At 42.4% G+C, this 27,716-nt stretch overlaps 1 protein-coding gene across 2 annotated transcripts in view; it reads left to right on the forward strand.

Moving 5' to 3' along the window:
- IGF1R (insulin like growth factor 1 receptor) overlaps positions 1–27,716 on the forward strand; it is a 302,920-nt gene that overhangs the window by 211,963 nt on the left and 63,241 nt on the right. For both annotated transcript variants that reach the window (XM_025438072.3, XM_049108436.1), the window contains exons 3-5: positions 19,738–20,050; positions 23,637–23,785; positions 26,838–26,982. In XM_025438072.3, coding sequence (XP_025293857.1) covers positions 19,738–20,050; positions 23,637–23,785; positions 26,838–26,982 — 607 coding nt within the window. The remainder of the gene's footprint in view (positions 1–19,737; positions 20,051–23,636; positions 23,786–26,837; positions 26,983–27,716) is intronic.

Raw genomic sequence — 27,716 nt, forward strand, 5'->3', positions numbered from 1 at the left:
ATCAAGAGTGGGAAAGAAGCATAAGCCAGGTAGAAGGAACAGCATGTGTGATGGCTCAGAGTCATGACAAGGTCTGCCCTTTTCAAGAAAGAAAAAGGAGCCAGTATGGTTGGAGCAGGGGCCAGGAGGATGAAAAGTTTTAGTTTAGTGTGCATATGGATGTTTGTGCATCCTTCATAATTCAGCAAAAGCATCCTCACCATGCCCTAAACTAACAAGGCCCATCTGCAGCTTTTTTAGTAACCTGGAGTACAAACTCAGAGCCACTGCTCAGAATTCCAGGCAGTGCCCACACCAGGAATTCGCAAAAATCCTTCCTGGCTGGCTGAACAAGTGGATCCTTCCTTGACACAGGACCAGAGAGGGGAGGTCTGATAGGAGAAGGTGGTCGGCATTCTCCTTGCCACCAGCTTCCCATCCCAGTAGCCCAGAGTGGTGGGAGGGAGCATGAAGGAATGTCCCTGTGGCACTGGCACCCAGGAGCATTTTTTTGTGAAGCCAGAGCAATGGGTTCTAGATAGGGAGGTGCAGGTTGCGTGAGAGCTGGGTAGTCTGATGGCTGCTCTAGCCAGCTGGCTGTCCTTCCCCCTCTTGATGCAGGGGAGCCAGCCCGGGGTGCCTGTGCACAAAGCCAACAAAGCCAAGTTTTGTTTTATTTTTGTTTTTGTTTTTGTTTCAAACAGCTTGCATATGTTCTTGGTTGCAACTCAGAGGTCTCACCCATGGATCCTGCAAGAGACTCCTTTGACCTGGAAAAATTCATAATGGCAATTAGTTTTACTTAGCTCTTAAGCCGGCCTCTGTTCCTGTAGAACCCTTAAATTTGAGTAGGCCGGGAACCTGATAGCAGAAACTAGTTGGAGCACTGTCCATGTATTTGAGCATTGATGACAGTTGGTGAGACCTATCCCAGATTTCGGCAGCACCATGTTATTCCTCCACTACTTTCACCATAGCCCAATAATTAACAAGGGAGATGCTTCTTTACCTCTCTATACTTTGTAGAGAAGCCTTGCATTACCCTAGAGAAAGGAAGCTTATATCTTTCTCTGCTACAAAGAATCTTCATCTCACCCATGTAAAAAGGTGAATAAAGTTACTTAGGAGAAAATTGTATTGGGGATTTTTTGTCTTTTTGAAGAGCCAAATGAAGTCTTTTGAAACATAGAAAATTCTTTTTCTCATCTGGAAAGAGCTTACTGCCTGATAGAAGTTGAAGGTTTAACTTCTGTGCTATGAAAGCTTTTTTGGCAGGCTTTAGAAAGTAATCTGTCCATGGCTCTCCCCAAACCTCCCCACCCCCCCCACCCCCCACATCTGTAGCTTGAGGACCCTTCAAAATAGTAACCAAAACTACAACCAACCTTCAGATGATGATGTCTTGGCTAAGTGACTGCCCACCTTGCATTAAGTGAGGATTATTTCAAAGCAAATGTATTTACAAACAGCACTCAAAAACTGGAATTAGAATGCTAGGCCGGCCAATCTGAAATTTATAATATTTTATTTGTTTAAGCAGAGATGAAATCTGAAATATTTTAGAATCCTGTCTCTTGATTTTCTTTTCCTTTTCTTTCTTAGCTACATAACTCCTCTCCTGAAACAAAGTCTTGTGGGTGTCCCAATATACAAAGCCAATCAGGAACATAGCTCTTGGTCTGTCCCTTTGCCCTTCCCAGCATGTGATGGCCCATAAGGTACCTCCAGGGGATTAGATAGAAGCCACTGGGTCACTAAATGAGACTAGTTCTCTCTCCTACCCTATGCACATGTCAGCTGAGCAGGCAGATAGATGGCAGAGCCAGGACTGGAACCTTAGGACCTTAAAATCCAGTCTAAGGATCAAATAATAATAGCTAATATTTACAGAGGACCTATAACATGCCAGGAGAAGTAATCAGTATAGTTAACGTAGTATATCACATTTAACCTTGCACTGATAGCACAAAGTGGTATTATCTTATACATTCATACACTGAGGAAACTGAATCCCATTGATACACATCAGTCAATAAATGGCAGGGCTAGGACATAAACTCACTTTTGTCTCACTCCAGACTCCACATTCTACTCCTCTGGGTATACTGCTTGCTCTCTCATGCCGTGTCTCCAAAACAGAGGATGAACTTAAGCATCTCAAAATTTTAAAGACTTGACTCCCTAAAACCATTTTTTTTTTTTAAAGTAGACAGACAAGACTCAGGCTCTTAAAAATGTGGTCAAGCTGCTACATAAATGGGCGTCGGCTATATCTAAATTGTTGCTTTAAATTTTGCCAGCATAGCTTCTAGGCTGATAGTTTTGTTTGCTTTCTAATATACCTTTGACACTATGTGCAGAGGAATGCTACCGCTTGTCTCTGTGTCCCTCCTCCTTGAAGGCAAGGCAAAGGTGTCCAGGGCCACATGGAGGGCTACTCCCCCAGAAGGCAGTGGGAGGAATTGAAGTAAATGACAGTGTTTGAGAGCTTGTCGATTTCTTTGCATATCTCACAAACATGTATTGACATGTGTTCATCCATAAATAAGACACATTAGTGTTTCCCATTTTTTCTTGTTTGTTCTTCTGTTTCTTCATTTTCGTTGATAGTTCTTTCAAAAACATGTCTAGTAAAGTCTGAGACCTAATTAGAGACTTATCTTTAGATAAATAGATTTATGTCCTTGATGGCCATCATTATCCAGCATAAAGATTTGGAGGACAATCCCAGATAAAGGAAATAGGATCACTCTCTTCTTTCCCCTGGTTGTTTTACATGTGTACTAATTTGTGGATTGTTTGTATTAATGAAAAAAGCAAAACATTCCCCTTACAAAGGGACAAAGACACGTGTCTGCTACACCTCTGCTCCCAAATGCACGGTAAGACTTGAAAGTGAGCCAGGATTTGAAAATGTTGGATTGGGATAATGTTATTTTTAATTTAATATAAAGTGTTTACACTTCATTTTTCTGGCAGTGGACTTACTATGTAGGTGGTGGAAGATTTCCTGTAAGTTTTGCAAGTTCCAGAGAAGGAGGGTTGCAATATATACCCTCCCTCTGTGGTCACAGCCGCAGGAAGGGTGATTTCTTAATCTGCTATTGTTACATGTGTAGGTGAATGGTGGGTATTACAGAGGTGTACTTTCAACCCTGGGACTGTTGCAAGTTCACAGTTACATTAAGAAAAATAAGAGTGGTCTTTTTAGGAATTCTCAATCTTGAGTCTTGAAGAAAGATTTCATCTTTTCCCTAAATGTGTGCCCCGGTCACAATTGCCAGCTACAATACCTCGTGGGTAAAGCGAATATTTCAAGCATGACTGAGCTTATTAAAAGCCAGAGGCGCTTCCTCTACTGGGGTTTAGAAATTTCAAAGGATGGGGGTTGGGGAGGAGGAATCATGGCAGGCCCTACAGAGAGGGCAGGAGGATGGAAGCAACAGGTTCCAAGTGTATCCGCTATGCTCCTGCAGAGCTCTGGGTCGTCCAGGAATGTGAATTTAGGAAGGTAACGCCTGCCCATCTGGGGCAGGAAAAAAAAAAGTAGACTTGGTGGAAAATGTAGGCACTGTTATTTAGATGGGAGTGAGAGGTGCAATTGAGGTGGAAATGCATTTAACAGGCTTTACTCATACCAGGAGAGCCAAATTTGCCGAGTGGGGGACAGGTGCAAGTGGAAGATACCTTGAACAGGCAGGTTCAGAATTGGAAAATGGGGAGAAATAATCCATTTCAAAATTTCCAACTGTGGCGTTCAGGCCGGCTCAGTTGCTGAAGCATGCAACTCTTGGTCTCAGGGTTGTGAGTTCGAGCCTCATGTTGAATATAGAGATTACTTTAAAACAACAACAAAAAGTCTTAAAAAAAAAATAAAAAAACAATCTACCATCCATGTCAAAGGGGATGTGTGAGTGGATTATCCCAAAGGGGGTCCTGTGGTTTTAGCCGTCTGAGAGATGCCTCTCTGCAGGCGAATAGGGGGCTAGGAACAGAACATCACAGGATAGCAGGGGCCCTGGGCTCAGAGGTCCAGAAACCCAAGTCCTGGGCCCAGCTCTCCTTCATGGTGTGACTCTCGGAGCTTCAGCTGTCCACATTTCCCTTCCTGCCTGTGCCAAGTGAGGATGAAGACATTAGACTGGATGCCCAGTTCCTAGGTTCTCTCAGCTGCAGACAATGATGACTTTCTCTGTTGGGCATTCATCTCACTTCAGAGATGCTCCCAGCTAGGCAAGGCAGCAAAACAAAGGCAGGCAGACCCGCCTGGGGGTGTGGGGTGTGCCTTTAGGTGAGAAGTCCTCCTGGATGAATGGGAAACACAGCAGCCTTTTCCTTGTCCAGAGCACTCCACTTAGCAAGCATTGCACAGAGCCTGGCTCAAGCTGCAATGAATGAACGCTGACTTCAGGCTTTACCCTGGGTTTCAGGTCACCCTGATTGTTTGCAAAACATGTCCCCCCCCCCTTTTTTTTGTCCCTTGCCAGTACTTGTTCTCTCTGTGAGTAAAAAACACATCCTGAGGGAGCCTGTGTGCCAGTTTGCAGCAAGCTAGTGTTGGGGCTTCCGTACCCTGGCCTTCTAGGCCCTCGGCTCTGGGACAAGGATGCCCCCGGGAACTTAGGAGACACACGGTTGTTTTGACATCAAATTCGAGGGAGTTACTCAGAGCTTATTCCTTTGAAGGAAAAAGAAGAGATAACTCTTTAACATTTTCAGAACCTTATCTACAATTTATTCAAGTCCAGGATTTTAGATAGATTTTTGAAGAAGAGCTTTGCGCTTGAGATCATTCCTTTTCTTTCTTTCTTTCTTTCTTTCTTTCTTTCTTTCTTTCTTTCTTTCTTTCTTTCTCTCTTTCTCTCTTTCTCTCTTTCTCTCTTTCTCTCTTTCTCTCTTTCTCTCTTTCTCTCTCTCTCTCTCTCTCTCTCTTTCTCTTTTTCTTTCTTTCTCTTTCTTTCTCTCTCTCTCTCTCTCTCTCTCTCTCTCTCTCTCTCTCTCAAAGCGACTTAGCCAGTTTGGGGTTTTCAGTGTTTAGGGAAAAGTTTAAAAAGTTGACCTGTGAAGCACACGGTCATGTGTTCTAAAAGCTACTGTTTTACTGATCCCTTGGTTTTTCGCAAGTAAACCTTATACATTCTCATGGTATGCCAAACATGTGGCTTTGTGAGTGAGCACCCTCATACTCACTAGAGCTGGAGTGCAATTGGACCCCTTTATGTTTATGAAATTTTGTGCAAATTGCTTCAGTCTTCATGCCAAGGATGGAATCAAAGAATGATTCTTGGACATGGTTTCCAAGTTTGGAGGCTCATTTGTGTTTTGCCTGGTAGAGCTGCCCTGTTTTGTGTGTGTGTGTGTGTGTGTGTGTGTGTGTGTGTGTGTGTGTGTGTGAATAAAATTAGTCCTAAGTGGAGGCTCATTTGTGTTTTGCATGGTAGAGCTGCCTTGTTTGTGTGTGTGTCTGTGCGTGTGTGTGTGAATAAAATTAGTCTTAAGTGTTAAGTTTTTCCGTCTTTCAAAGAAAATTCTTTTGAAGCCTGAAAATAAAACTATAGTATAAAACAAATAGTGTTTGGGAGGCAGTAAAAAGATGAAGATGTGGGGTGGAGGGGGAAAGTTGCTCAAATAGGAAGGGGAGAGAGACCCACCTATCTCCCAGCACACCCTGGGCTTCCTGCACATCATCCCTTCATTTGGCCTGCGGCAGTCAGGTCACTTGCTGTCATTACAGGCCAGCTAGTGACAGCCATCTGAAGGGGAAAGCCCCTGAACTTTCCACCCTGCTTTTCAGAGCTAACAGTAGGCTTTGTCGTATTTTGCTTCATATTCCGGTTTTCTTCGAGGCCTAAGTGATGTTGGGCCTGCAGCAATACATTCACTTTATAATTTGACTGATACTCTGGGAAAAAGCTGAATATCTAAAATCAGAAATGATACTAGCTATTTAATGGTTCAGAGATCAAATAAAAATATACTCTCAGAGGTTTCCTATTTAATTGGAAAAAGCAGAAGGTACCTGTGAGCCCATCTCCACTGGGTATTTACAACGTGAAACACACTCTTTCAACTAGCATTTTACACATGAGATGCCTATGTTAGCACTTCAGTTTAACCCAATTTTACCGATCACTTACAAAAAACCAAAAACCAAGAAATTCAACTCCAAAGATTAAAAAAAAAAAAAAATTAAGTTGGGGGAAGGAGAGTCTTAAACTTGGAATAAACCTTTCCAAAGTATAGAGTCAAGATTTTTCCTCACGTGAAACTGGCAAAATGATACTTATCCATAGGACTGGATTTATATTACCAACATAGGATTTAAGTACTTTTAATGCTTTCTGACAAGGGTGATAACATTTTTATCAAAACTACTGCCCTACCACCACCACCTCTACCACTCACAAAAATAAAAACACTAAACAAAATCAAATATAAACCAAGAGAGTTCTGGGGAATGATAAGGTATTTTTGGTTTGGGTGTTTGTGTTTTTGTTTTTTGAGTTGTTGGGGTTTTTTGTTGTTGTTGTTTGTTTGTTTTTGGTAACAATCTTTGCAAGGACATTCCAATATCCTACATTTGTATGTTTTTCCAAGGCATTTTTGAATCATTAACTAGATGAAATAAAACTTCAGTGAATTTTTGTGGGTGTAGGTGTTCTGTGGTCCAGTTCTCCAGAACTGATCCTCAGAAGGTTTCTGTGGTAATTCTGTGAACTAGAATGTGTACGATCGTCTGGGACACCCTGTTCCCCTTGTTTCCCGATAACAGAGCTTACTGTACTTGGAAGTCTGGTGAATCTTTTGTGGTTTTTCCACAGTAGTAAAAATACTTTCATGTTGGGAAATGGGGCCAATAATCAGATTAGATAATGGAAAAGAATAACGTGGTGTTGTAGCATAACATATGCTCTAAAATAGATGTTTACAAGTCTGAAAGTGCACCATCAGGAAGTAACACAATCAAAGGAGAAAGGAACCAAGAATATAGAGAGGTAAAATGACTAGAAGCCAGTACTGTTACTATTCATGCTCCTCAGGTAGATTTGGTTACAGAAGAAGAGAGCATTTTTCTCTTAAGCCACCTAAAATTTTTTTTCAAGATACAATACTGCATTTAAAAAGCATATATTCTTTGGGGTGCTGGGGTGGCTCAGTTGACTAAGCATCCAACTCTTGATTTAGGCTCAGGTCATGATCTCAAGCTTGTGGGTGAGCCCTGCATAGATTGAGCCCTGCCATCAGGCTCTGTGGTGAGTGTGGACCATGCTTGGGATTCTCTCTTTCTCTCTCTCCCTCTGTCCCTACCCCCTCTGCACTCTCAAAAAAATAAAATAAAAATAGAAAATAAAATGAAAAGCATATATATCTTTAAGGGCTAAAATTTAAATAATTAGCAAAAAATCTCCCAAGAAAATGGGCCAGAGACATTGAAAGCCAGTTAACTCAGGAGGTACTGCAAATGACCAAGAAATGGGATGGGGGAGGGGGCAAAAATCCCAACCTCACTGGCAGACCCAAAACTGAGATGAGATACCTGTTTTCCCTTCTGACATTAGGAAAGAAAGAAAAATTGGCTTAAGGGCCATTTCCCCTTTCCTTTTACAAAGATGAGCCACTCTTGAGGCTGTTATCAAAGAATGTGTTAGTCTCTAGAAACATTTTTCAAGAGGACCCTGAAGGGCTTTGCAAGATTTTTGAGGTCATTGACTAGGTGTGTAGCCTCCCAAGGAGGCAGCTTTGGAGGAACTGTTCTTATTTCCTCTACACCTGTGATGAGGCTGGACCACAATGCATCTGTGTATACAGGTGTGCACATACAAATGTAAATTCCACACATACTGTAGAAATCTACCTCTATAAGTACTTCATTCATTTATCATTGTGTCCTGGTGAAACACTTCACTTGTTGACAAGTTTTATCCAAAACTTTGTCTGTTGGTCTCTAAATAGTAGTTGCCCTGCAAGTGGTTGCATTCAGTTCAATTTTTCTTTAAGATTTTATTTATTTATTTATTTATTTATTTATTTATTTATTTATTTAAGAGAGAAAGAGAGCGTGAGAGCAAGATAAAGCATGAGCTGGGGGAGAAGCAGATGGAGAGAGGAGGGGTAGATTCCTTGCTGAGCAGGGAGCTCGATGTGGGACTTGATCCTAGGACCCTGAGGTCATGATCTGAGCCAAAGTCAGATGCTTAACCTGCTGAGCCATCCACGTGCCCCCAGTTAATTCATTTAAATGATGTTGACATAAACGTTTATATATGTGGAAAGGGGCTTTTGTTTGGGTTGTTGTAGCACTATACCTTTTGGGCTAACAATTTCTGCCAAAATAAATAGAAAGAAGTGATAGCTATAGACCATGGAGCTCCCCTAATGGGCACGTGCCATAAACAATCTATCAGTAGCATTGATACTCGGTCAACACCAAAAAGGCGTGCAATTGCCCAGAAATGGGTACTACCACTGGTTTTAAGAGCTATAGCCAAACCCACAAAGCTAGAGGCCTCTCCCTCTGAGCTTGGCCTCCACTTGGACAAAACAGCCCCCAATTTGTCCCTCCAGGACATAGGCCTGCCTTGTTAGGAAATCAGTGAAGTTTAGTAGGAGCCCACAATACCTCACATAACTCTGTGTACAGTAACAGAGAATGGAAATAGGACTGTAAGCACGAACAAGCAGACCAGTTATAAATATAGAATACTCTTTCAATTCCACTTTAGTTAGTCATGGAGGGACAGTGTGAGTTTTATAAACTTATAAGGAATATACAAACAGTTCCAAATTTAAAATAACTTGGAGTAATTTTTAAGTGTGTGAAAAGAATATTTTTTTCCATCCTGTCCATTTAAGCATCTGTGACAGGCAATAGTAAGTGATGGGTGTCTTTACGTGCTCATGCCTGGCGGTCACAGCACTGGGAAGGGTTTCAAAAGAATCACCCATTTGTCAGTGAAAGACTCAAAAAAAGATGGGAGATGGGGGCGTGAGTTGTGTCTGATGCAGACACTTGGTGTTCCCATGTGAAGAAACAGCCACAGACTGCCCTCACTGTAGTCCTCCTGGTCCCCTGAAGCATTCCCCCCTCTTTTCCTTAATTTTTTTTTCCCATTGAAACTTACCCATGTCTCCCAAATTTGAATGTAGGCTTTGAATATGAGTTTATTTTCTTAAAAGATTGATTGATTGATTGATTGATTGATTTGAGTGGGGGAAGCAAAAAGGAGGGAGAAGGAGAGAATCTCAAGCAGACTCCCCACTGAGCACAGAGCCTGCCTCTGGGCCTTGATCTCATGACCCCAAGATCATGATCTGAGTCAAAATCAAGAGTCAGACACTTAAGTGACTGAGCCACCCAGGTGCTTCTCAGTTTGTATACTTTAAATGGGTGAATTGTCTCAATAAAGCTGTTATTTAAAAAAAAAAAAAATGTGTGAAGGAAGAAAAAAAAATCACATAGCCCACAGTAACCCAAACCAGCTCAGTTAGAGGAGGATTCCTGACCTGTCTTCTGCTCCTCACTTAGCTTTGGTATTACTTGTGATTCTGCATTGTGTCATTGCACTGATGGCTGTTCTTTCTTTACTCTTCTTACTAATTAGCTCTTGAAATTTTTACTTAATAATGGGGCTATATACAACTTTCCTCTTTTTGGTTTCTTGGTTGGTTGGTTGGTAGCTTGCTTGTTTGCTTTCTTTCTTTTTTTCTTTTTCTTTTTTCCTTTCTCTCAATGTTCTGCCTAGCACTACTTCTTGGATCTTGGAGACTTAAGTGATCTAGTGGGCACTATCTGTAGATGATTATTTCTTTTGCTCATTAATGAAATATTCAGTAGCCAGTATGAAATGTTTTCCCAGAACTCTTGGCTTACCTTGTGTACTAGACAGTGAGTCTAGTCTTGGGAGCTTGACTATTTCTTATTTCTGTAAGCCTTGATTATATGTGCTTATGTGCCCAACCTAGGGGAAGGCACAGAACTCGGGTTTTTTTTTCTTTCCTTTTTTTTTTTTTTTTCTCCTCTGTGACCAAATTTTCAGTCTTGCTGAGACATATGAATTGGTGAAGGAAATGAACTCTGGTTATCTAATCTCATGAGTAAGACTTGTTTGGGTGACATGGGTTCTGCAGGTCACCAAGTCTCCCTGGGTCTTGCTGGTCTGGCTTCCTGATAGCACATTTATATAGAGTTGCATTTGCCCCATAGAATGTATGCCAATTCAGTGTCTTCCAGTGTTGCCACTGAGCAGTGACATTTAATGATAAACCTGACGGGGCTCAGCCTTGCAAATTTGTGCTGGAAAAAAAAAATGTCCTTGAGGGTTCTGTTTGTTATAACTCCATAAACAAAGAAGGCTTAGTGGGCCCATGTTATCTCCTTAATATCACCTGGAGGCATGCCCCTTTTCTAGAGTGTCACGTTTCGTGGGTTTTGTCCTTCCTTCAGACTAAGTGGTATACCTCAGGGAGGGGGAAAGGATGCTAGGGCTTGTGATTTATTTTTTTTCCCAATGGAGGCATGCTTAAAAAGAAAAGTGGCAGAAGAAGGACATCTTAGCCCTTTCCTTTTAGGCGACACAGACCAACTGAAACATCGTGCCACCACAGAACAACGTGAGTGAAAAGGCAGCCACCCCTAGTCCTGCAGATCTAGGTTTCAAGCCCATGTTTACAGCTTACCAGTGATTAAATTGGGCAGTTAATAACCCTGGGCAGTGATTAAATCTGTATGCCTCCATTTGGTCAGCTACAAATGAGGATGATGATACCCCATGTGATTATTAGGAAGATTAATGTATATAAGGTACTGAATGGATTGTCAAGCATGTGGGAAATGTCCCCATGAACGTTAACTTTATGTGAACCTAGAGACCTGTATTCAGATCAAAGTTGCATCCATATAGGAGAGTCTCAAACAGTTACTACGAAAAAGAAGACAGGAGTTTTCAGCAATTAGAAGCTCAGAATAAGCTATCTCGGTGTGATGCTGATAGTTAAAGATCCTTCAGAGATTACCCCAAGGATGTTGCCTTGGTCACAGAAGACCACCATTGGTCTCCTAATCACCTGGTATTCCATGCTGTCCCAACTACTTTTGCTGTGTTAAGAATAGGTTTGAGGGCAGATGTTAAGAAGCAATGGTATTCATGTATGTTACATGAGTATAACTGAGTAAGGCACTCGGAGGGAGGCCAGAATAACTGGCTCAGAATTCTGAGGCTGAGTATTTGCAAGTCTGACCTATGAAGAAAGCCTCTCTTCCCCCTGAGTATCACACAGCTGAATGAGGCCTTGGGAGTGCGGAGTGTGCCAGGGAAGAAAATGCATTCTCTGGGGGTATAAGGAAGTACTTGGTCAAGGTTGGGGCTGCCTGGCCTTTGAAATAGCACTTTGTCTAAGGTAATGAACCCCTGAGACATTGCTTGAAGGCTTACCTAGGTTTTTATAGAGAAGTACCTGAGACAGGCATGAGTTGAGTGCTCTCTGAACTGTCTTTCCAGTCTAAGACTCTCAGCTTGGATGACAGTGGTGAATATGACTGCATAAGTACTTGTTGCTTCTGAACTAGAGACAGATCTAATGGCCCTAGGAGCTTCTTGCACAAGACTGCCTGCTATTATTGCATGTTCCAAAGTGGTCCCCTTAGGTGGAGTGGAAGGTTGAAGAAGACCATTAACTGGGGAGCTCAGGGGAAGGGGTGGTGTGGTGAGGAGCAGACATATGTAACTTCTTGCTCCTCTCTATAAACCCCAGTATTCCAGAAAATTAACAGGTTCAAACACTGTGGCCCACCCTTTTTGCTCACCAGCCCTTCTGTGCTCAGTGGGAGTTTTGTTCCCAGGCCTCTCTGTGTCTGCATGCATTCCCAAAGGCCCTGGTTCTCACCATAACCTTTCCAGTGGGCGCACTGAATACTTTTGATCCAAAAGAGAAGACCAAGTATCTTCATGATTGTAACCATTAAAATGTCTCTCTTTCTGGCTGCTACTGTGTTGGAATGTTTTCCCCAGCACAGGAGGAGGTTTCTTTTGGCATAGAGAGGAGAAACATTGTTGCAAATGTGACTTCTTTTGTGAACATTTAAGACATGGGTTGCCACTGGAACTTTCTTTTTCTGTTGGTAACTGATTTGGCTTACTCAATATCATTTTCTAGGCAGAAGCTTATCTTGGAGTTGTTTTAAGCTCCACCTGGAATTTCTAAGCAGTGGTTCTCTAGAGTTTTCCATTTGCCAGTTCTCAGGATGTTAAGAAACTTGACAGTCGATTCTTCTTGTCTTCCTTTGGAGAAAATTGTGCTTTGCTATATATATATATATATGTGTGTGTGTGTGTGTGTGTGTGTGTGTGTGTGTGGTGTGTGTACACATATATATATGTGTGTGTATATATACATATACATATATATACACATACACACACAATACATGTATGTGTGTAGCTCACATATAGTGTGGTACCAGGGTTATTTAGTTTTATTTATGGCCTCTAAGCATTTTCACATAAGCCTGCTTTTCCATGCTAGCTGACTTATTTAGAGAACTCCAGACTAATACACTGGGATAAAATATAGCAGCTCTCCCTGAACTAGGGAAACCTTGATGCTCCTCGCCACTCTGCTCCCATTGATAGAGCTCTTTGCTTTGGGGTGATGGGTAGGGAGGAGTATGTGCATGAGGATAAAAGGGAGGACAGATTGAAGGTTATTTTATGTGGTAAAAGTATCCAGTGAACACCAAGCAACACATCTCTGACTGAACTTATCTTTCTGTCCCTCTAAAACACAAAAGCTCACTACACTTCCCACATTCTCCAGATGTATCTTGAATCTGCCTGCTTCCCCTCACCTGCATCACCGCGTCCTTGATCTAGACCAGCATCATGGCTCATGGAGATGGCTACTGCAACTCTGTGGGCCACCTGTCTATCCTGTTTCCCACTCAGCATCCAAAATGATCCTCCAAACTCCTACTTGTGGGTTAAAAGGCCCTCCTCAAGTCTCTCTACCTCCCGTGTCACCCTCTTCCCTCTCTGTCTCCTGCACCCCTCCAGTCCTGAAAACCTTGGTCGGTCACACATTAATCCTGAGTCTGGTTCTCTTGGCCCATGCTTCCCATCAGCCCCACCAACACCTGCTAGCTCCTGCTGGCTTTTCAAGCTTGGGTCTGGCAGTCCCTTCTCCTAGAAAGCCCTCCTCACTGGTCCCTTGCTTGCCCCTCTTGATACAACCATTGCCTGCCCTCTGGGTGGGGAGCCCTAGGAGGGCTGGCTGTCTTATGCTTGTCAGGACCTAGCCTAGGGCCTGGCTCATAAGGCTGATGATATTTAACAGTCAAAAGGAACCTTTCTCATCCCTTCACCTATGGCTAAGTAATACCTGGAGGACAATGTTGACAGCCTTGAGTGGACTTGGGCATTCAGCTGACATAGCTGGTGTCTTTCACTTCCCCCGGCCCTCCATGGTATCTTATGGAATCAGCTCCTCCCCTGGCAGAACAAGAAAACCATAAAATTTCTCTGGCCCCTGTATGTCTCTGATGCACTTTGGAGTTGAAGTGCACTTTCCTGGAGTTAGGAAAGGCATCTTTTTTTTTTTTTAAATGGAACAGTGGTGTGTCACTTAAGGTAGCCAAGAAATCATTGTCTTTAAACTAACCTGTGTTCTGAGTCAGAAGTTTGACGTCATTCAGACATCCACGAACCTGTTTCTATTCTTTAGAAGTTATTTGGGATAAAATTGTGACTAAGTGGCCCCCTTTCCATTTTTTGTTCCTTGAGAAGAGGTTGAGTTTCCTACCTTCTTTTCCCTTCCAACAGAACACTTTATAATCATATACATTTTTTAAATGGTTGCTTTTGAGTAAAGTTTGTTAACTCACGGGCAAGAACAAAAGTAAATGTTTAAAAAACAAAACCAAAAACAAACCAGGGACTCCTGGGTGGCTCAGTGGTTGAGCATCTACCTGTGGCCCAAGTCCTGATCCTGAGGTCCTGGAATCAAGTCCCACAATGGGCTCCCTGCAAGGAGCCTACCTCTCCCTCTGCCCATGTCTCTGCCTCTTTTTCTGTGTCTCTTACGAATAAATAAATAAATAATTTTAAAAATCCCTAGAAAGAACTTACTGAATATAAGGACACTGGGGAGAGAGAGAGTTAAAGGCTGATGTGTGACTTATTTCCCATTCAAGAATGAAGAGAATGAGCTTTTATATGCAGCGCCTCATTTTTATGTGACTGTGAACCCAAATCAGTCCTTTCAGTGGTAGATGTGGGACATGCCTTAGCTTTTCTGACAATTTAGATCGGCTATTGTTTTTATTCTTGGTCATCCTAAGAATTCCAATAAGTAGAAGGATCTTGTGAGCAAAATAAATTTGCTTTTCCCCTGTATATCTGTTAGTTTATAGCAGCTTCCATTTTCCTTTTATTTGGAAAAGTAGAAATGCCTTTAATCACATTAGGTGTGCTCCTTCTTCATGGAAGCCAGGGAAGAGGTTCCCTTCCTGTCTCCCATAGCTCTGTAATTGGAAATTTGGTAACTGAACTAAATTTTAAGTTTTGGCATTTGTATGGAGCAGCCATCCATCTGCTGGCGAGATGCACTGACCGGGGCTTTTTGAGAAATCCCTTAATAGTCCTAAACACTAATAATATTTATATACATTGAAATGAGACAAAATTTACAGCAGGCTTCTGGGGCTGACTCCAGGACTCTAGTCCTGAACTTCCCACATGTTCTCCTGCCTCCCAGAATCCTCTGATTCTGTGGCAGCCGGGGGAACACCAGCTTCTGTCCCTGGAGCAGCCTCTTTCCATTTTTTGTCCAGCAAACAAGTCACCTCTCTCCTTTTTCCTCCTTCCCCATCACATTCCATTTTTATTCCCCTCGCATAAGGAACCCCTTGATTTGTGATCCCTTTAAGAGGAATTGTTCTGCTTATAAATAACATGATTTTACCTAATTTAAGCTTTGCTGAAATTCCTTCTGAAGGCAGCTCTCATTGCTAAAACAGAACCCTAATTCCCCAACCTGTGTGCTACTTGTGGCAAGAACTGACTGACCATGGAGTTTCATGTAACATGTGCCTTTGAAGGGTCTCAGAGGACCACTGCCCAGAGATGCCATTTCCATTGGAATGGGGAATGGAATGCAAAATATATCTGCAGATACTTTGTCAGGGTTTTGGATTTTTTTTTTCCTTTCTTTCTCCTGCTGGAAATGCCCAACATTTCCATCTGGGGAAAGCCAATTCCCAGCATGTGCACAGGGATATTTTTTTCTATTCTTTTCAATGCTCTTGAGTTTTTCATACTATTTAGTATTAATGTCTGTTACTTAAGATTTTACATTGCATGTAATTTAAATTATAAGTAAGGGAAAGGGGGCTTTGCAAGCAGATATTGGTCCCACTTAGGCTCTGTTGATGAGTGTAAGATCCTTTTTTTTTTTTAAGATTTTATTTATTTATTCATGAGAAACAGAGAGGAGAGAGAGAGAGGGGCAGAGACACAGGCAGAGGGAGAAGCAGTCTCCATGCAGGGAGCCCAATGTGGGACTCAATCCTGGGACTCCAGGATCACACCCTGGGCCAAAGGCAGCACTAAACCGCTGAGCCACCCAGGCTGCCTGATGAGTGTAAGATCCTTAATCAATTTTCCCTTCCTCCAGTCACCAAGCATGGTGGTGGCTGATGCCTGAGAGCACCTGCCAGGGACTTCAGTGCTTCTAGTGGGGTGTCTGCTCCACACAGCTGGTTGGTGCTGACCCTAGAGACTGAACACAGGGTTCTTCAGCCAGTTTCATTTTAGCCACATGAACCCATGGGTCTGTTATATCATAAACCTCATAGGGGCAGCAGGACAAGCCTATATCTCTCCTCTCCCCTCACCTGATCCCTCTCTGTCAGTTCTGCCCCCTCTGGTCATTGTAACCTCTGTGCTATTGCCCAACAACCTTCCCAATTTGAAAATCTGACCGTGTTCTGCTTAGGATCTTCAGTGATGCCTGTCAGCCACCAGTCAGCATCTAGCCCCCTGCTATCTTCACAGGTACCTGGTCCTCCCACCACAGTCACTGGACTGCCTTTACACACATTCCCATGTGATCTCATCTGTGCTCTTCTTTATTCTTATCCTCCTTGTCTTTCACCTTTCAGCTCCAGCCTCAGCACCTCTTCAAAACTGTCCCTGGTGCCCAGAACATGCCATGAACCTCCACTCACCCCTGTACTTAGCTGGCATATTGCCCATTCCTTGAGGGCAGGGTCTGGCACACAGGTGCAGCATGTTGCTAAGTGGATCAACAACTAAGGATAAATGGACTTATGTTCCTCTTATTACTTTAAAACCCCGTACTAAAAGAGAGACAGCTTGTCTCTTTAGATCTTGAGCCTTGGAGTTACCTCCATAATGGATATATTTAAAATTAAGTAGTTGTTGAATCTATTTGATAATATTAAATGTCTTCAGGTATGAGATCTGATAGTAGTGTGTGTGTGTGTGTGTGTGTGTGTGTGTGTGCGCGCACCTGCGCGCTCACATTTACTACAGATAATACTAGGCTTGTAAATTCAAATTAATGTTACACTCTTCAAGATTATCACCTTGGTGGACAATAGATGTATCGCCACATTTTTGGAACTATCTATAACACATACTATTTTTGCTGTGCTCAGAGATACTTTCTCCTTGTTATGTATTGGGTAGCTTAGTTTTTGGAAATAGCCAGAAGTCACTGAGGCAATTCTGGTAAACAAAAGCAATATAAACCAACAGGAATGGTTTTCTTCTTTGCTTATAAGTAGCCCTGAAGGTGTGTCTCAGGATTTTTTCAGTTGAATCTAATGAATAGCAGGCACATAAATAAGATAAAACTTTTTTATTTCTCTCTCATATAGAAAAGTCTAGAGGTAGGCAGTTCAGGGTTAGCATTTTGGGGGACCAAGATCCTTTTGTCTTGTTCCACCTTATTTTCTTTTTAAGAACTTATTTACTCATGCAAGAGACACAGAGAGGGAGCACAGAGAGAGAGAGGCAGAGACACAGGCAGCGGGAGAAGCAGGCTCCCTGTGGGGAGCCTGATATGGGACTCAATTCTGGGACTCGATCCTGGGACACTGGGATCAGGCCCCAGGCCGAAGGCAGATGCTCAACCACTGAGCCACCCAGGCTTCCCTCTTGTTCCACCTTCTTAATGGGCTATCTCATGTCCAAGATGGCTAGTTGAGCTTGATGCATTGCTTCTGCATCCTAGCTGGCAAGAAGGAAGGGCATGCTCACTCTGTTTGAAGGAACTTTCCGGTAAGTACCAGCCAAAAAAGTTTTATTATATCTCACTAGTTAGGACAGACGTCACTTCTAGCTATGAGAGAGACTAGGAGATATAATATCTACCTGAGTGGCAAAATGCCCAATTAAAAATCAAGGTCCTATTACCAAAATAGATAAAAAGAATAAATAATGGAAGCCAACCTATGGTCTCTGCCAAAGGATAATTTCAAAGGAGAAACTTGCAATATTATTTTAAGAAGCTTGAGAGTATCATGAGAATTTATCTGTTTTCTTCAGAGGTGACTATTCATTTGAATGTCCAAGTTCTGATGTTCATTTTTAAATTCACCTATTTGCAGTAAAATAGCTCTTGGATGCAGTTAGTGGGGTGTAAATTGGTAGAAACTGCAAAGGACAGTTTGATCTGGCCAGGTCAATTCTGGAAATTTATCCTAAGTAAATAATTAAAGATTCTCATGAAGACTGCAGTGTTCATTATATTAATAAAATGTTGGGAATAAACAAAATGTTTCATAGTAGGAGACACTTTATAACTTAAACTATACTGTGAGATGCAATGCAGCTGTTAAGTGATTATGGAATTCACAGTATATTATGCCAAAAAAAAGAGAAAAGGTTTCAGGATGATTTGTTCCTTTTTTGTAGATATTTATATGTACATGCACATGTATAAGAAGGGACCTGGGGGAATCCACATGAATATATTGATAAAGTGGGCGTTGGGGGCAGATGGACTAGATGTGCTGTATATTTTCATATCTTATTTGTGATCTCTGATTTTTTTGAGCACGTATTTTGTTTATAAGGAAAAACAATGATAGAATCGTCACTAAATAATGCATTTCAGAGTAAATAATATATATATTTAAATAATTTTGTGTTGTTTCCCAGCTCAAGAAAAAGTAGGAAACATATAATGCAAACCAGATTTCATATTTTGTTGATTTATACTTTATTTGCTAGTGAGGCTAACAGCCCCATAGAGTGTGATCATTACGTCGTCGTTATGGAAATAAAATGCCAGCTCATCTACTTGGGACATGAATTATGGATCTCTGATTTTTAGACACTGTTTTCACTTAAGTTTAGCAGAGTGGCTCAGAAAAGATGGTTTGTAATATACTGTGAGTCCTCTGGGCTGGGAGACACTGCCCAACCTCCCCCTTTTTTTTAATTTTGAGAATAACAATCAGACACAGGGACTTCTTGAATATATAATAGGTTAGAATATGTGAATAGGTTAAAACCATCATTTTTTGGAGTAAGACCATTGATACACAAGCAGACACAAACTTTTCTTTTCTTTTTTCTTTTTTTTTTTTTTTAATTTATGATAGTCACAGAGAGAGAGAGAGAGAGAGAGGCAGAGACACAGGCAGAGGGAGAAGCAGGCTCCATGCACCGGGAGCCCGATGTGGGATTCGATCCCGGGTCTCCGGGATTGCGCCCTGGGCCAAAGGCAGGCACCAAACTGCTGCGCCACCCAGGGATCCCCAGACACAAACTTTTCTAAAGCCATTTTGTAAACCCAAATAGTATCAACTTTACTATATTTCTAGTTTAATCATTTTAAAAACAAATGATTTTTAAGTTATTTTTAAATATTTTTACTAATATATGTAATAAAATAATTTTTAAAAGAATCATTTGTGCACACTAAGGCTTTTCAAGGTATTTCAAGGAACACATTCAAAATGCAGAATGGGGATGCCTGGGTGGCTTAGCGGTGGAGAGTCTGCCTTCCACTCAGGTCATGATACCAAGTCTGGGATCAAGTCCCACATCAGGCTCCCTGCGAGGAGCCTGCTTCTCCCTCTATGTCTCTCAAGAAGGAAGGGAGGGAAGGAGGGAAGGAGGGAAGGAGGGAAGGAGGGAAGGAGGGAGGGAGGGAGGGAGGGAGGAAGGAAGGAAGGAAGGAAGGAAGGAAGGAAGGAAGGAAGGAAGGAAGGAAGGAAGTCTTTTTAAAAATGCAGAATAAAAAAAAATGCAGAATGAACAGTGCATGAGGCTCTTAAAAGGAATAATATGCTGTATTGTTCCCACAGGGCTACTACATTATCACTTGGCCTCAGGCAAACCTCTAATGTGGATATCACTACCCCCAATTTATAGATGTGAAAAGTGAGGATCAAGGTCAGAGAAGTTAGTGACTCACCAGGAGCAAACAGGGAGTAAATAGGAGAGGCTAGACTTTAAACCTTGGACTCCAAATGCAGAGTATTTTCTCCCTGCCTTAATGAAACTGTGGATATGCTCTGTAATATACTGTCAGTGCGAGTTTACCACAGGCTGGGGAGCCGGGAGATGCTCCATGTGTGGATTTCGTGGGTAAGTGGGTGGGTGCATAGGCGATTGTCTGTCACCAGGGCGACCTGGTTGGGCCAGTGCCCCAAGGACAAAGCAGGTCCAGCCCAGAGAAGGCTGTCCAACCCCTGCTAGGCTCACCTGTTTGTCCCCTCTGCCCCCACAGTGTGCCCGAGCGCTTGCGGGAAGCGGGCGTGCACGGAGAACAACGAGTGTTGTCACCCCGAGTGTCTGGGCAGCTGCAGCGCGCCGGACAACGATACGGCCTGTGTGGCCTGCAGGCATTACTACTACGCAGGCGTCTGCGTGCCCACCTGCCCGCCCAACACCTACCGCTTTGAGGGCTGGCGCTGCGTGGACCGCGACTTCTGCGCCAACATCCCCAGCGCCGAGAGCAGCGACTCCGAGGGGTTCGTGATCCATGACGGCGAGTGCATGCAGGAGTGCCCCTCTGGGTTCATCCGCAATGGCAGTCAGAGGTCAGTCACGCAGTGCACCCCCCCCCACTCCACCCGCTGCCCCCCTGGGGAACGGTTAAGGACAATGGGTCCACTCCAGAGGGCTGACATAACTGACATTTTATATGAGATTCCAGGAGCAATTGCTTCCCCCACCCCATCAGCTTGTTTTATATTGCCTTTTGGAAGTATACTGCCTGGCCATTGGAAATTAAGTACCTGATTTGCTGGCCCTCGGTACCTGGAGGTCACACATCTCCCCTCCCTGCACTGGCCAGGCTGCCTGCCAATCAAGGGGTGCTGGGTGTGAGGGAGAGCTGGGAGGACTCGTAGATTTAGGTTGTCCCACTCCTGGTGCTACTCTGCACCAGCCTTGTGAAGTCTTTGGGAGTGCAGGAAGGAAGGACAAGCCAAGCCCCAAACAGCGTCCTTGAGGCAGCCAGAGTCCTAAAAGTGTTAGCACAAACTCCATCCTGTGCCCACACTCACAGCCATGAAGAGTAGCCAGGAGCTCAAAGTAACCGTACTGTCCATCAGTACCTGTTCATCTCTCACTTCCTCCACCATCACCTTTGCTTGGTTTTCTCTGTCTCTCTCATTTTCTTTCCTGAATGCTGAGACTTACTTGGGAAGCAAAGACATTCTTTACAGCACACAGCATCCCTCTTGTGTATGCCAGCTGGACTTCTGTAAATTTGTTGTTGGTTTATGTTTTTGAAAAAGCAATAGTGACATTGTTATAAAATATAGAACTGTAGCCCTGGACACAAAGGAAGACCAGAGGTTTGGGGTCCTCGAGCTCTTTCCTCCTCTATGTAGAGCAGAGAACTTTTAGGAAAGAATAGTTCAGTTGCAATGGGCCAAATGCTTCCTTCATCTTCAAACCAAAGAGAAAAACTCACAGTCCTTCTCAATATTAGACACAAAACAACTTTCCACCTGTTATAATGTCTTTACTATTGTAATAACAAAAATTATTCTGAATACTTCTTAAAAAGATAAGTGTGCCAAGGAGTCCCAATGAACTGTAAACATATTCCACCCAGAATAAATCTGCCACATTTTACTCACGTTTATTGGCAACCTTAGAATTTAGGAGGGCTTTCCCAGTACCCTGGGGCCATGCCACAGTTCCTCCTGGGGGTGGGAGCAGAGATGGGGCAGCTGGTGCATGAACTGGGGGTGTACCGTCTTTGTCCTGGGGATACATTGTCCTGTAATGTAGTGGGGCCAGAAGGAGGGGAGTGCTGTGCATTTCAGCAATGTTGTTTCTCCCACTGTGGTGCATTTTCAAAGAATCGAGCTGTTATTTTCCCTTCTGGTTCTTAGAGTCTGTTCAAAGCTATAGATAATACCTCTTCTATTTTAAAATAAAACACCAACAAGAAAGAATAAATTCCACTCTCAGCCTATTTGACATGGAGTTTAAAATATTTATTAATGCTGTTTATGCCCTCTCTGTACCAGAATGGATTCAAGGAAGGTTAATCTATAAACATGTAATCAAAGCACTTCCTTAGAAAAACATTTTTAAAGTACTAGAAGATTCCAAGACATTTTAGCAAAGGTGTTGGGTTCAGAAATTTCTATTGAATAAAATGTCAGGGAAAACTAAACATACACTTAACATATGACCTAAAAATTACACTCATAGACACTCAGCCCAGAGAAGTGAAAATATATGTCCATGTAACGTGTACACAGTTGTTCCTAGCAGCTTCATTGGTGATAGCCAAGGACTTGAAAACAAGTCAGATGTTCTACAGTAGGTAAATGGTTAAGCAGTCTGTGGTACATCCATGCCATGGACTATTGCTCAGCAATAAAAAGGAGCAAACTGTTGAAATACACAACTTGCAGAGGCCTCAAGGACATTCTGCTGCTGTGTGAGGGAAAAAAAAAGCTGATCTCAAAAGGTCACATATATAGAACGCCATTTATATAACAGTCTCGAGATGACAAAAATGCAGTAGTAGAGAACAGATTAGTGGTTGCCAGGAAGGAGTTAGCAATAGGAGAATAGGGGGTGGCTCTATGGGAAATCTTCCTGAAGTACTTCTATATCTTGACCACATGAAGAGGACACAAGAGATGAGGTGATGTGGAGTTACACGTACATTGCACCAGTGTTAATTTCCTGGTTTTGATATTGCATTATATTTCCATAAGATGAAACCATGAGGGGAAACTAGGTAAAGGGTACAAGGGATCTTTCTGTACTCTTGTAACTTTCTGTGAATGTATATCTCAGGATAAAAATTTTTAAAAGGGAGGATGGGGGCATTGGATGATGCATAGGTGAGTTAGAAGAAATCAAAAACCAAAAACATAAAAAGTGCTGAAGGAAAGCTATTATCCACAGTAGAAATAAGAAGGTTGTGTTTGATGTTACAGGAAAGAGAAATATTTCTGTGGTTGGCCCACTTCCTTGGGAAACCTTGCCTGGCATTCTCCCAACACAAAATAGGAAAATCACAGGGAAATTTTGTTTACCTATAAGTCTGTAAACAAAACAAACCCCTGCATCTTTGCCTTAGATATCCAGTAAGGTTTCATTTAAAAAATAAAAAAAAAGACTTTCACATCAAAGACTTTCTCACATAAGCTATCACTTACACTGTTTGCTTGAATGTTTTTTACTTACCCTTGTGAAGTTTAAAAGATCAGTCAAGAACAATAATGTAAACAGACCTGGCTGTCCAGTTCACCATACTATTTATTACACACAAATGCCATAAGATTGTATCATTTGTTTGGAAATCAACACACCTTTGATCCTGGGTCTTGTGGTTCAGCAGCCAGATTAGCATTTTGTCTGCTATTTCTTAAATGATGGTAGGGAAGCTGGAGAAATGCCAAGCTCACTCTCTAATCCCTGACTCCTGGAGGTCTGCATCATGTTTGGGAAAGTGTTTGGACCCTTTTGGCTCATGACCAAGTAATGGAAGTTCCTTGCTTTCAGTGCAAATGCATGAAAATAACTCTCCAATCAATATGCAAGTTTCTGCAAAACACTGTTGAGAAATAATTTCTGCTGTACTTTAGCAGAACAATAATGGGTCTGTGTTATTCCACCTGTATTTTGAACCTCCTCCCTGGGTTCTGCTGGGATATTGGCCACAAGAGCCAGACTCCTGTCCAGTGGCAAAGACACCAACGACCCTTTGCTGTTCCTGTCCAGTCTCCCAGCTGCTCCTCCAGGGTGTCCCGGGCAAAGCCACAGCATTAGAGAGTAGCCCTGTTTGCCTGAGGAGCCACCACTGTGTCCTTTCTTCAAGGCTGTTTCTCCCACATGGAACCAGCTGGCTCACCAGCCGACAGCCTATGATACACCACATGCCCTAAGGATGCATCACAGATTTTGTCTGGAAACAGAAATATGCTCTTCCTTTGTAAGCACTTTCTTCCTTTGGTTACAGTTTGAATGGCTTGTCCTGGGGTAGCTTCAGAATGAGATACAGTTTGCCCACTTGAGTGCTTCAAAACAGTTGCTTTTGGTAATGTGTGCTATAAAAACAACTTAGAATAAAAACATTATCTCCATGATTTTTTTAATGCAAGGAGCATAGCATCCTCTGTTTTTTGGTTGATTCTTTATCTTCAACAGCATGTACTGCATCCCTTGTGAAGGTCCTTGTCCCAAGGTCTGTGAGGAAGAAAAGAAAACAAAGACCATTGATTCTGTTACCTCTGCTCAAATGCTCCAAGGATGTACCATCTTCAAGGGCAATTTGCTCATTAATATCCGCCGAGGCAGTAAGTATTCCATCCCCCTGGAAGAGATGGCTGGATCTCTTGGTTTTCTTTTGTTGATGCTTTTATCTCCCACCCACGACTCACAACTGAAGTGCAGGCCTAGAAAAACAACATGGTGCGTGAGCCTCATGCTCAACACCTCTTTTTTGAGTTTCCCTCCAAGATGAAAACAACAACAACAGATTGAAAGAGAGTCTATTTTGTAGCCATTGACTCAGCATTTATTCACGCCAAGGGTCATCACTCATCTTTCTGCTAGTCCAATCTTATGCAGGAGATGCACATCCTAACACATAGGAGCCCCAAAAGAAGCTGGTGGATCAAAGGTGTGACTCAGCAGCCTCTAGCTGGGGCCAGAGCCATGTGGCTTCAGGTCTAAAGAGTTTTGATTACTTGGAGGTATTGAGACTGAGCAAAGGAAAGAGTTTAATGATACTGCTTTAAAATTTTGTGAAGCCCAAAGTATGGTTAATCTCTACATTTACTTCGGAGACTACCCTCAAAAAATACTAGCATGTGTCATCACATATTTAAAGCTTCAACCCTTTTTGATCTTAAACTAACGATGGCTTCTAGCCTTAAATTCTCCACCCCTGGGACTACTCAGTCAAGGAACCAATGATAGTTTCATAACCTAGAATAAAAGCAGTAAGGAGACCTGGAGGTTGAAAGGATTTTTTTTCCTAAATCCTTTTGCAGAGAAATTTTTAATTTGAGGGGGAAAAATGAGTGATTTATTTATTCTCTGAATTTACTTTTCCTTAATACTGTTTGTTTGGTGAATAAGCTATGCTCTTATGGTTTACAGATGGCAAAAACACATTTGTGTTCAGTCCTTTTGGATTTTTTGATACTCTTCATTTTTCATAACTCCCTTCACCCCTCCACCACAGAGATAACTTTGCTTCCGTGTGGCTAGAATTTTCTTACCCTTATGATGCTTCTAAAATTTTATTCCTGGGCACCTGGGTGGCTCAGTTGGTTAAGCATTTGACTCTCGACCTCAGCTCAGGTCTTAATTTCAGGGTCATGAGTTTAAGCCCCATATTGGGCTCCATGCTGAGCTTGGAGCCAACTTAAAATGAATAAATAATGAAGTTTTGGCCCTTTTGCTCTTACTAGATTTCTTAATTTTTAAAAAGATGCCTGCATCCCTAAAACCCTTTGAGTACCTATACCTCATACCTACCCCTTATTTTTTCCTAAGTGTTCATAGCCTGAAGATAAACATTTAATCCACGAATTAAATCCACGAAGTATAATTTGGGAAGGAATCAGTACATATTCATGTTGGTGACGAAATCTGTCTTCCTGTTTATGTCCAATGGGAGAAATCAGCTGGATGTAGAGTGATAAAGACATCTCATTGAAAAGGACATCCCTAGCCTTAACTACGGCATACATCCTGCCCCACATTTAAAATTCATGATCTTTTCCTTGAAATATCAACCACAGGCAACTTCTAGTGTTTATAACTTGAGTTTCTTCTAGAAAACCATTAAACTTTACGTTAAAAGTAGTACCCTGCCCTCCAAGACAGCACCCTTATTCTTTTATTTTTATCAATTCAGAGCAAAATAGAACCTCTCATTAAGCCTTCAACAAGTCATATACAATAAAATCCCATTAGTTGAACCATACTAAATTCATTATGGTATTTATTATAATTTTGGCATAAGTTGAACTGAAGTTTATATTCTTTATTTACTACAAGGAAAAGACAGGCTAAACAGGATTATGGGAAATACAGTGCGTATATGTTATGCTGTTTTTTTTTTTTTAAGATTTTGTTTATTTGAAGAGAGCACAAGAAGGGGAAGGGCAGAGGGAGAAGAGACTTCCCGCTGAGCAGAGAGCCCCACATGGGGCTCCATCCCAGGACCCTCTCAGATCATGACCTGAGCCGAAGGCAAATGCTTAACCAGCTAAGCTACCCACCTGCTTTTTTTTTTTTAAGATTTTATTTATTTATTAATAGACACAGAGAGAGAGGGGCAGAGACACAGACAGAGGGAGAAGTAGGCTCTATGTAGGGAGCCCGATGTGGGACTCGATTCCGGGTCTCCAGGATCACACCCCAGGCTGCAGGTGGCGCCAAACCACTGCGCCACCGGGGCTGCCCCTGTTTTTGTTTTTGTTTTTTAAGATTTTATGTTATTAAAAAAAGAAGATTTTATGTTATTTTCACATATGTAGTATTATCAACTATTTTCCAACTGTCCTCTTGTTAGGAAAATCATACATGTGCATCATAGAAAACTTAGAAGCACAGAAATGAATTTTGAAAAATCGCCGGCAGAGGGCAGCCCGGGTGGCTCAGAGGTTTGGTGCCGCCTTTCAGCCCAGAGCCTGATCCTGGAGATTCCTGATCGAGTCCCATGTCGGGCTCCCCACATGGAGCCTGCTTCTCCCTCTGCCTGTGTCTCTGCTTCTCTCTCTCTCTCTCTCTCTCTCTCTCTCTGTGTGTGTCTCTAATGAATAAATAAAATCTCTAAAAAGAAAAAAAAAATAAAAATCGCTGGCAGATAACCTAGTGTGTTAACATTTTGTTGTGTTTTCTTCCAGTCTTAGTGAGACAGCCTCTTTAAATATAGATCTCTGTATCTTAGGAACTAGAAATGCAGCAAAGGCGGTTCCTAATGAGATCGAGAAAATGTTGTTCATTTAGTCATGCCCTTGTATTGGGGAGGCAGTGCTGTCTGTTGACAGAGTGTATTAAAAGACGTTCCCTAGATTTGTCAGCCTTAGCTAATTGGCAGCCTGGTATTTATGATTTTGCCTTCGGTTAATCAGCCTGGGAGCTACAGTACCCAGCCTTCTGGAAAGTCTCCTTCCCCTGCCTCTGAGGGGCCCTGTCCCAAGAGAGGTTGTTGAAAGTCAAGCCCAAGGAAGAATGTTTTTGACAGAGATGGCAGGTCCTGTGCCAGCAGCCTGAGCCTCAGTGGAACCATGTCCTGCCACGGAATCAATCTCTAGACATGTTTGTGAGAAACCAAATGTGTCAACCTTATGCTACACGAACGCTCACTAACATGGCCCCCTCTTTGTACAGATAACATTGCCTCAGAGCTGGAGAACTTCATGGGGCTCATCGAGGTGGTGACAGGCTACGTGAAGATCCGCCATTCCCATGCCTTGGTCTCCCTGTCCTTCCTAAAAAACCTTCGCCAGATCTTAGGAGAGGAACAGCTGGAGGGGTGAGTGCTCCAGATTTCCTGAGCTGACATTCTCCTATTACAAAACAAGTTGCATGCTTTTAAAACTCTGCATTACTAAGGTTAGAGCTCTCTCTTGTTACGAAGAAGAAAGGAAGAAGTTAAGATAAGGCTGGTGCTACCTGTGTGATGGCCCACCTCCTTGGGCAGAATCCCGTGCAGCTGTGATTCTCTATTGTTGGGATATTGCTGTTTTGGAAAGTGGTGTTGTGACCCATCAGCCAAGGGCTGCGTGTCTGACTGTGACAATGGAAACAGGAGACAGGGGTGCTAGTGGGGGTTCTCTTTGCCAAGAGCAATAGGAATGGGTCTCAGGTGCTTATGACATGACTTTTATCCTCAGGATGCTATATACTATGTAAAACTATTTCATCTTTTAAAAAAATCACAGGGGCTCCTGGGGGCTCAGTTGTTTGAATGTCCGACTCTTGATTTTGACTCAGGTCATGATCTTAGGATCTTGAGCTCCACGCTCAAAGCAGAGTCTGCTTGTCCCTCTCCCTCTGCTCCCCCCACCATTCTCTTTCTCTCAAATAAGTAAATAAATAAAATCTTAAAAAAAAAAAAAAGAAAAGACAGTTGACCCTTGAACAACATCATTTGAATTATGTTGGTCCACTTCAACACTTATTTTGTTTTGTTTGGATAAATACAGTGTAAGACTGTAAATGTATTTTCCTTATAATTTTTCTAAATAATATTTTCTCCATCTGACT

The sequence above is a fragment of the Canis lupus genome, chromosome 3 (genome assembly GCF_003254725.2).
Source record: "Canis lupus dingo isolate Sandy chromosome 3, ASM325472v2, whole genome shotgun sequence".
Taxonomy (NCBI): domain Eukaryota; kingdom Metazoa; phylum Chordata; class Mammalia; order Carnivora; family Canidae; genus Canis; species Canis lupus.